General features: G+C 47.4%; 1 protein-coding gene across 1 annotated transcript; it reads right to left on the bottom strand.

Annotated features, from left to right (window-relative positions):
• Positions 1 to 4,006: 4,006 nt before the first annotated feature.
• LOC119943903 (ecto-ADP-ribosyltransferase 5-like) lies at positions 4,007 to 5,553 on the bottom strand. The gene is made up of 2 exons (XM_038765094.1): positions 5,339 to 5,553; positions 4,007 to 4,802 (listed from the first exon to the last, which is right to left on the bottom strand). Exons 1-2 carry the CDS (start codon positions 5,551 to 5,553, stop codon positions 4,007 to 4,009), a joined length of 1,011 nt encoding a protein of 336 aa, XP_038621022.1.
• Positions 5,554 to 10,155: the final 4,602 nt, after the last annotated feature.

Raw genomic sequence — 10,155 nt, 5'->3', positions numbered from 1 at the left:
ACAGTCTTAATCCCCACTTTACAGATGAGGTAACTGAGGCCCAGAGAACTGAAGTGACTCTTCTCCCATTCCCTTCAGTGTCTCCTTTACCCTTAGTTATGCACTCTTCATTTACCCTTTCCTCATCCACACTACACTTATGTAAAAATCTGTAGATTTATATTAATATCTGTTTCCCCCTCTAGACTTAGCTCATATTTTTAAATGATATTTGTTAAGTACTTACTATGTGCCAGGCACTGTACTAAGCACTGGGGTGGATAAAAGCTCAACAGATTGGAATCTATGTCCCCATTTGACAGATGAGGTAACTGAGGCACTAAGCAGTGAAGTGATTTTTCCAAGGTCACACAGCAGACAAGTGATAGAGCCAGGATTAGAACCCAGATTCTTCTGATTTCCTAGATCATGCTTTATCCACTAGGCCATGCTGCTTCTCAAAGCAACTGTGGGTAGGGAACTTGTCTAACCAACTCTGTTATACTGTACTCTCTCAAGTGCTTAGTACAGTGAGCCACACAGGCTAAGTGCACAATAAATATGATTGATTGGGAAAAATACAGGTTAATCTGGTCAGACACAGCCCTGACCTTTACGAGGCTCATTGTCTAAGTTGGTGGAGGAGCAGATATTGAATCCCCAATTTACAGTTGAGGAAATTGAAGCACAGAATAATTAAGTGGCCTGGCCAAGGCCACACTGATGGAGTGAGCATTGAACCCAGGTCCTCTGGTTCCCAGCCCTTGATCAATCAATTAATCCATGAATCAGTGTTATTTATTAAGTGTTCACTGTATGCCAAGCAAGTGCTTCGGAGAGTACAACGCAACAGAGTTAGGAAGAGGTGTTGGCTTCCTTCTCACACCCCAGTGCCACTTTGGCACCATTCCACCTCCCCCATCCCTTACTTTCCCTTCCTTCGAAGCCGATATCATCTGCCTCTATCACCCACTCCAGATTCTAATAACGGTCATTTACCACCCCCAGATACCACCTCTAACTTCTTTAACCATTCTGATCCCTTTCTCACATTCTTTCTCTCTTTCTCTTTGTCTGCATTGATTTGTAGGGACTTCAGTATCCACACAGATGTGCCTGATGACCTTTCTGCAACCCGCCTTCCATCACTCAACTCCACTGACCTCCTCTTCCACCCCACCTAGCCCACTCACTAATTTAGACACACACTAGATCTCATTATCTCTAGCGACTGCATAGTCTCTACTCTAACCAACCCTGAAATCCCTCTGACTACAACCTCCTCACCTGCCTTCTCTTTCACACACCTCTCTGCAAATCTGTACTGTTCCCAGACAGAGATCTCCAATCTTTTGACCCCATCCAATTTTCTCAACTCATCTAGCCCCGTTTAGCTTCCATACCCAAACTACCATCCCTTGATAACCAAACTGATGCTCTCAACACCATGCTCTTCACTCAGCTCACTCAGTCCCCTAATCCCTCGTGGCTTAGTGGAAAGAACACGGGCTTGAGAGTCAGAGGTTTGGGGTTCTAATACTGACTCCATCACTTGTCAGCTGTGTGACTTTGGGTAAATCACAACTTCTCTGTGCCTCAGTTATCTCATTTGTAAAGCGGAGATTAAAACTGTGAGCCCTATGTGGGACAACCTGATTGCCCTATATCTATCCCAGTGCCTAGAAGAGTGCTTGACGCATAATACCATTATTATTATTATTATCTCATATCACTAACCTAAAGCCCTGAATAACCTGCACAGTCCACCTCCTTCACTCTTGCGCGTGAGCCACAGAGCACTGTGGGCAGAAATCTAGATATCAGGTCGACTTGGTCCACTTCAAGTTTACCCTCCTATTCTTTAACTCTTCCCTTTCCTCTGCCCAGCAAAATTTTCTCCATCTTTATTGACACCCATGTCCCTCACCCTCCCCAGTTGTTCCAGACATTTCCCTCCTCAAACCCCCATTCCTCTCACCTCCCCCATCATTTGCCCCTAATGACCTAGCCACCTACTTTATCGAGAAAATTGACACTATCAGGCATGATCTCCCTAAAATCACCCCTGCTCCTCCTGCTGTCCCTCTTCCCTGCTGCAATTCCCTTAATTCTCCCATCTTTCCCAGTAGTATCTCTAGAGAAGATCTCCTGCCGTCTCTCAAACCCCACTCCCTACACCTGCCCATCCAATCCCATTCCTTTGCACCTTATCAAAACACTTGTCCTCTCTTTCCTCCCTAACTGCCATCTTCAACTGTTCTCTCTCCTATAGCTTCTTCTCCAATGCTTTCAAACATGCCCATGCCCTATCCTCAAAACACCCTCCCTTGACTCCATGTCTCCTTCCAGTTATTGCCCCATACCATTCCTCTCCAAACACCTTGAGCAAGTTGTCTACACCTGCTATCTCAAATTCCTCTCCTCGAATTCTGTCCTTGACCCCCTCCAAGCTGGTTTCCAACCCCTTCATTCCACAGAAAGGGCCCTCTCAAAGGTCACCAATGATCTCCTTCTCAACAAATCCAATGGCCTCTACTTCATCCTAGTCCTCCTAGAACCCTCAGCTACCTTTGACACTGTCAACCACACCCTTCTCCTGGAAACATTATCCAACCTCAACTTCACTGACATGGTCCTCTCTTCATTCTACTCCTAGCTCTCTGGCCGCTTATTGTCAGTCTGTTTTGTGGGCTCCTCCTCTGCCCTCCAGCCCCTAACTCTGGGAGTCCCTTAAGGTTCATTTCTGGGTCCCCTTCTGGATCCCCTTCTATTCTCCATCTACACCCACCCCCTTGAAGAACTCATTCACTCAACTACCACCTCTCTCTGTCACTGTTTATAATAATAATTGTGGCACTTATTAAGCACTTACTATGTGCGTGGCACATATTGTATACTAAGTGCTGTGGTGGATACAAGCAAAATGAGGTTGGATACAGTCCCTGTCCCACATGAGGCTCAGTCTTAAGCCCCATTTTACAAATGAGGGAACTTAGGCACAAAGCAGACAAGTGGCAGAGCTGGGATAAGAACTAAGCCATGCTGCTAATTCATTCATTCATTCATTCAATCATATTTATTGAGCGCTTACTATGTGCGCGGAGTACTGTACTAAGCGCTTGGGAAGTACAAGTTGGCAACATATAGAGATGGTCCCTACCCAACAACGGGCTCACAGTCTAGAAGGGGGAGACAGACAACAAAACAAAACATATGGACAGGTGTCAAGTTATCAGAATAAATAGAAATAAAGCTAGATTCATTCATTCAATCATATTTATTGAGCGCTTACTGTGTGCAGAGCACTGTACTAAGCACTTGGGAAGTACAAGCTGGCAAGATATAGAGACGGTCCCTACCCAACAGCGGTCTCACAGTCAAGAAGGGGGAGACATAACAAAACATGTGGTCAGGAGTCATCAGAATAAATAGAAGTAAAGCTCGATGCACATCATTAATAAAATAAATAGAATAGTAAATATGTACAAGTAAAATAGAGTGATAAATCTGTACAAACATATATACAGGTGCAGTGGGGAGGGGAAGGAGGTAAGGTGGGGGGAGATGGGGAGGAGGAGAGGAACAAAGGGGGCTCAGTCTGGGCAGGCCTCCCGGAGGAGGTGAGTTCTCAGTAGGGCTTTGAAGGGAGGAAGAGAGCTAGCTTGGTGGATGTGTGGAGGGAGGGCATTCCAGGCCAGGGGGAGGATGTGGGCTGGGGGTAGACGGCGGGACAGGCGAGAATGAGGTACGCTGAGGAGGTGAGGGGCAGAGGAGCAGAGGGTGCGGGCTGGGCTGGAGAAGGAGAGAAGGGAGTTGAGGTAGGAGAGGGTGAGGTGCTAATGTCACTGTTTATTGTTGTATTGTACTTTCCCAAGCGCTTAGTACAGTACTCTGCACATAGTAAGTGCTTAGTAAATATGATTGAATGAACTGAATGAATAACTACATTTGGTTTGCAATGAGAGAGGATTAGTCAGGAAAGAATTAGAGAGAAGACACCAGAGAGGACCCACACCCACCCCCCTGCTCACCCCAGGGAATTCCCTTCAAGAACTAACCCCAGGATATTACACACTAACTCACTTCCTCTGTAGGCACAGTTGAAACAGGCTAAAGTCTTCTTTGAGTTGAGAATGAAGTGGCCTCTCTCATTCCCTGGAGTGATGGTGAAGACTTCATTCACAGGGATCAGCACTTCTCGTTGACCTTCATCAAAGGAGAACTTTTGGATATCCACCCCCAAGCAGGTATAGATGGTATAGAAGGTGCACGTACCGAACTCCTCACTTACTGAACGATTCTGGGACGTGGAGCCGAAACGCCCAAGGCGCATGGGGCCCATCCCTCTGTGAGTGAACTCTTCCTTAGAGCCCCGAAACAGCTGCATGGTGTATTTGACCTTTGGCAGGAGCTGCAGGGCCCTGGTCAGGTAGAAATGGACGGCTTTGTACTGAAAATTACTCTTGTAGTTCTTCAGAGACGTACCATTTGTCCGCACGGCCCTGTTGAAGTCTAGATGAATTTTGTCATTAGTGTACATCACAACCGCTATGCCGTACTCATCCTTGAAGCCTGAGGGGAGGGGAGACACCTTCTCCTTGGTCCCATTTTGCCACTTTTCCCTTGCTTCAACCCAGGAAAGTTGGAGTAATTCATTTTCTCTCATTTCGTGCTCCAGGAGTCGAGAGGCTTCCAAATCCATTTCGTTTTCACATCCTTTATACTGGTCATCAAAAGCATCATACTCCATGGTCATCTTGATCTGCTCGCCTCTCACCTGGACAGAGAGGATTAGGGGGCAGGCACCAGAGGAGGGACAGGAGCTTGTTGGGCATCAAGCGTACACCCTCCCTCTCCCCGTCAGAGATGGAGCTGGGGCAAGAAGCTGGGGGCCAGACAAGGGTGTCCAACCCTCAGATGGTCAGTGATCAGGGCCATTCAGAAGCCTAGGATTAGGTGGGGGAAGCACTTTAAGGCATCCAGGGGGCAGAAGGAATTAGAATCTGGGTTGATATAATGAAAATAAGACCAAAAACATGGGACTAGATAGAAAGGACTCATAAAATGAATTAATCAATCAAGGATTAACTAATCAATAAACAGTTTTACACATGAGTTCTGTGGTAGCTGAGGGGCTGAGAGTGTGGTGGCTCCTTCTGGGAGGGCTTCTTGGAGGAGGTGACTTTTCAGGAAGACCTAGAATTTGAGAGGAATGTAGGTCAGCAGATCAGAGCAGGAATGGGGTTCCAGGTGGTGGGGAGAGGAGGGAGTACAACCAAGGGACAGTAAGGAAGCTTATGTTGGAAGAGGAAATAGCTGAGGTTGGGGGAGAGGATGGAAAGCCCAAGTGGGGCAATGCCTTTGGGCCCTCCCTGGCCCACTCTGGACTCCCTTGATGCCCACCACTGTTCCTGGATCGCTGACATCTTTGGAGAATGTTTGAAGGTGGAGAATAGTGCGATAGGGGCTGGTGCACCACATCTCCTGAAGGTAGTGCCCTGGATCCAGCAAACCAGGTGCCAGTGGATTCGAGGTGCAGGGGACCAGGGAGAACCACAGCTTTGGAAAGGTCATTCTGGGAGCAAGGATTCTCCGGGGGGATTCTTTTGGGGAACAACTTGGCCTAGTGGAAAGAGCACAGGTCCGGAAGACAGAGGACCAGGGTTCTAATCCTGGTTCTGCCAGTTGCTTGCTATGTTACCTTGGGCAAGCAAGGTAACTTCACTTTTGGTGCTTCAGTTTCCTCAACTATAAAATGGGGATTCAATGCCTGTTGCTCCTCCTGTGAGCCGCATATGGAACAAGGACTGTGTCTGACCTATCTTGTATCTACTCCTGCACTTAGAACAATGCTTGGAACATAGTACATCTTTAACAAATATAATAACAATAATGATGATGATGATGTTGGCTTTACCAGAAACTGCAGAACCCCCTTTTCCAATGTCCATATCCCTCTTTCCTTCCTTTACAGCACAGCTCCAGAGCACCACCACTGTGACGTCTTCCTTCATTATGCCCACCCACTCTCCAACTTGCCACCCTATCCCTGACTTTCACCTCCACCCAAAGCTCCCTCCTGATCCCAACTCTACTTGCTCCTGCCCCAAGAGCAACAGGGATATGCATGTCTCAGGAACCGGTTTGACCTTGAGCAAGTCACTTCACTTCCCTGTACCTAGGTTAATTTATTTGTAAAATGGGGATTAAGACTGCGAGCCCCATGTGGGACAAGGACTGTGTCCAACTTGATAAGATCACATCTATCCTAGAATTTAGTACAATGACTGAGAAGTAGCATGGCATATTGGATAGACCACGGGTCTAGGAGTCAGAAGGACCTGGGTTCTAATCCCATCTCTTCCACTTCTCTGCTGTGGGACCATGGGCAGAAGCAGTGTGGCTCAGTGGAAAGAATACAGGCTTTGGAGTTAGAGGTCATGGATTCAAATCCCAGCTCTGCCAATTGTCAGCTGTGTGACTCTGGGAAAGTCACTTCACTGGGCCTCAGTTACCTCATCTGTAAAATGGGGATTAAGACTGTGAGCCCCCTGATCACCTTGTAACCTCCCCAGTGCTTAGAACAGTGCTTTGCATATAGTAAGAACTCAATAAATGCTATCACTATTATTACTATTATTATTCTCTATGCTCAGTTTCCTCATCTGTAAAACGGGGATTGAGGTGAGCTTCACTCATTCATTCGTATTTACTGAGCACTTACTGTGTGCAGAGCACTGTACTAAGCGCTTGGGAAGTACAAGTTGGCAACATAGAGATGGTCCTTACCCAACAACAGGCTCACAGTCTAGAAGGGGGAGACAGACAACAAAACAAAACATATGGACAGGTGTCAAGTCATCAGAATAAATAGAAATAAAGCTAGATGCACATCATCAAGAAAACAAATAGAATAGTAAATATGTACAAGTAAAATAAATAGAGTAATAAATCTGTACAAACATATATACAGGTGCTGTGGGGAGGGGAAGGAGGTAGGGTGGAGGGGTGGGGAGCAGTAGAGGAAAAAGGGGGCTCACTCTGGGAAGGCCTCCTGGAGGAGGTGAGCTCTCAGTAGGGCTTTGAAGTAAGGAAAAGAGCTAGCTTGGCAGATGTGTGGAGGGAAGGTATTCCAGGCTAGGGGGAGGACATGGGCTGGGGGTCGATGGTGGGACAGGCAAGCATGAGGTACAGTGAGGAGGTTAGTGGCAGAGGAGTGGAGGATGTGGGCTGGGCTGTAGAAGGAGAGAAGGGAGGAGAGGTAGGAGGGGGTGAGGTGATGGACAGCCTTGAAGCCAAGAGTGAGGAGTTTTTGCTTGATGTGTAGGTTGACTGGCAGCCACTGGAGATTTTTGAGGATGGGAGTAACATGCCCAGAGTGTTTCTCCACAGAGATGATCCAGGAAGCAGCGTGAAGTATAGACTGAAGTGGGGAGAGACAGGAGGGTGGGAGATCAGAGAGCAGGCTGATGCAGTAATCCAGTCGGGATAGGTTGAGAGATTGAACCAGAAAGGTAGCGGTTTGGATGGAGAGGAAAGTGCAGATCTTGGCAACGTTGCGGAGGTGAGACCGGCAGGTTTTGGTGACGGATTGGACGTGAGGGGTGAACAAGAGAGCGGAGTCGAGGATGACACCAAGGTTGTGGGCTTGTGAGACAGGAAGGATGGTAGTGCCATCTACAGTGATGGAAAGTCAAGGAGAGGGCAGGGTTTGGGAGCTATATGAGGGCAGCGACTGTGTCCAATCTGATTACCTTGTATCTACTACAGTGCTTAGCACAGTGCCTGGAACATAGTAAGAGCTTAACAAGTACCATTAAAAAAAAGCTCCTTCCAAATACTTTATAAGCATATTAAGGCCAGGAATGTATCTGCTAATTCTCTTGCATCATACTCTCCCAAGCACTTAGAACAATGCTTTGCACATGTTAAGTGCTCAATAAATACCACTGATTGATAAAAAGGAAAAAAAAGAAAACATCTTTTACTGATTCTTGGTACAGGAAGATGGGGGAGGGTGAATACCTGAGGTGTTTGGAACAGAATCTGGACCCAGAGGGCAGTGACCACGAGAAGCAGCCCCATCTCCTAGCTTCGTGGTGACCTGGAAGGAAACCCGGAAAGACAATGGGAGTGCTTTTTTGTGGGGGTGAGGGGGGACAGGGAGCTGAGGGGATAAAGGGAAGTGCTCCCTGGCTTCAAAGGCTGGGTACTGCCCCCAACCCTGGGAGCCTCCTAGTCAAATTCCCCCATGCTCAGCCTCCACCTCCAAGCCTGGTGCTGGATCCTGCTTCTCATGGCCCTTCCCCACATGTACCCTCCCCCAAGGACAGGTGGGGGGGACAACCCCCCAGGGTGGGGGCTAGGAGAACACTCTCCTGTTATTCTATCTTCCTTTCTCCTGCTGGGCAGAGCCCCAACTCCTCTTCAAAATCCCGACCCACTGGAGCACTAGAATCTGGGTCAGGGCCCAGCCCTGCCCATGCCCAACGGACCCCCACCCTCCCAACCAACAACCAACCTGCTTCTCCGGCTCACTGTCTGGTTAGCACCTCAGACCCCGGGTTGGAGCTGGGGAGTCTGTAAACTGCCACCGGGACCTGGTTTCTGTTTTTTGAGGGGAGGGGACAGAGACAGCAGCATTTTCACTTTCGAGGGAAAGAAGTGTGAAAAGCAAGGTCAGAGTGAGCAACTCTCCAGCAGGTCCCTCCCCTGTGTGCCTTTTTAATGGCAATTGTTAAATGATAACTATGTAACAGTCACTGTTTTAAGAACTAGATAGACGCTAATCAAGTTGGATATGGTAATGGCCAACCCACATGGGGCTTACAGTCTTAATCCCCATTTTACAGATGAGGTAACTGAGGCCCAGAGAAATGAAGTGACTTGCCCAATGTGACACAACAGGCAAGTGGTGGAGCTGGGATTAGTACCCAGGTCCTTCTGGCTCCCAAGCCCATGCTCTATCCACTAGGTCTGATTTATTAAACACTTTCAATGTGCTAAACACAGCATTACTGCATTTACACTGTACACCATATTGGGAAGGAGCATGGTCTAGTGGAAAGAGAATGAGCCTAGGAGTCAGAAGACCTAGATTCTAATCCCAGCTCTGCTACATACCCTGGACAACCGGCAATTTATCCATGCCTCAGTTCCCTCATCTGCAAAATGGGGATTCAATACCTGCTCTCCTACCTACCTAGAATGCAAGCCCCATGTGCGACCTGATTAACTTGTATCTACCACCATGCTTAGTACAATGCTTGGCACGAAATAAGTACTTAAGGAATACAACAATTATTATTAAGCACTTGCGTAGATACAGTACAATCAGGTTGGACACAGTCCTTGTCCCATATGGGGCCCATATACTAAGAAGGAGGAAGAACAGGTCTTGGATCCTCATTTTACAGAAGAAAAAACTGAGGCCCAGAGAAGTGAATGTGCCTTGCCCAAGGTCACACAACAGACAAGAGGCAGAATTTGCCTAGTATGGTAACCTATATCTGAACCTCAAAACTTAGCACATAATAAGCATAATAAGTGCTTAACAAATGCCAATTTTCCATGAAGCTTCTTTCTCCCTCCAGGAGCTAAAGACACTTGGATGGTGTCTTTAGGCAACCCTGAGAATTTACCGAAGCTGTTCCTTTTTTTCATCTTAAATGGTTCTCTTTAATAGGTAAGAGTATACTGGATTCTCACACTTAGGGCTTAAAAGCTTGTTATAGATTCACTGCCATCCCATAGAGTAGAAGCCAGGATCTCTACCCTCAAGGGGTTTTCTATCTAATGAGGGAGACAGGCTGACAAGAATTGCATTCCTCCCCCATTAGGCTATCAGTTCCCTGTGAGCAACAATTGTGTCTACCAATTCTATTACATTGTACTCTTCCAAGTCTTAGGTCAGTGCTCTGCACACAGAAAGTGCTCAATTAGCACCAGTGGTTGATTAATCGATGGATGGGTGTGTTAAAGTACTGTCGGCTACAACTGATTACAGCACAGACAGTCGGCAGTGATAAGGGGGCGCTGAATGGCCCCGGTTTACACTCTGCGGTGAGACAAGAAGCACGGTCCCCATCCTCGGTGGGATTCCAGTCTAACAGTTGCCTGATCCCCACATCCTGCCTCGCCCCCCAGCCACAGCTGTTCCGTTGCTGGACAGATTCT

The sequence above is a fragment of the Tachyglossus aculeatus genome, chromosome 2 (genome assembly GCF_015852505.1).
Source record: "Tachyglossus aculeatus isolate mTacAcu1 chromosome 2, mTacAcu1.pri, whole genome shotgun sequence".
Lineage (NCBI taxonomy): Eukaryota > Metazoa > Chordata > Mammalia > Monotremata > Tachyglossidae > Tachyglossus > Tachyglossus aculeatus.
The sequence above is the reverse complement of the archived record's forward strand: the minus strand, read 5'-3'. Positions and strand labels throughout refer to the sequence as shown.

Coding starts and splice junctions, on each gene's coding strand:
- LOC119943903 (XM_038765094.1), bottom strand. CDS start 5,553: ATGACCTTTCCAAAGCTGTGGTTCTCCCTGGTCCCCTGCACCTCGAAT. Junction 4,803..5,338: donor GGGCCAGGGAGGGCCCAAAG/GCATTGCCCCAC, acceptor ATGCCCAACAAG/CTCCTGTCCCTCCTCTGGTG.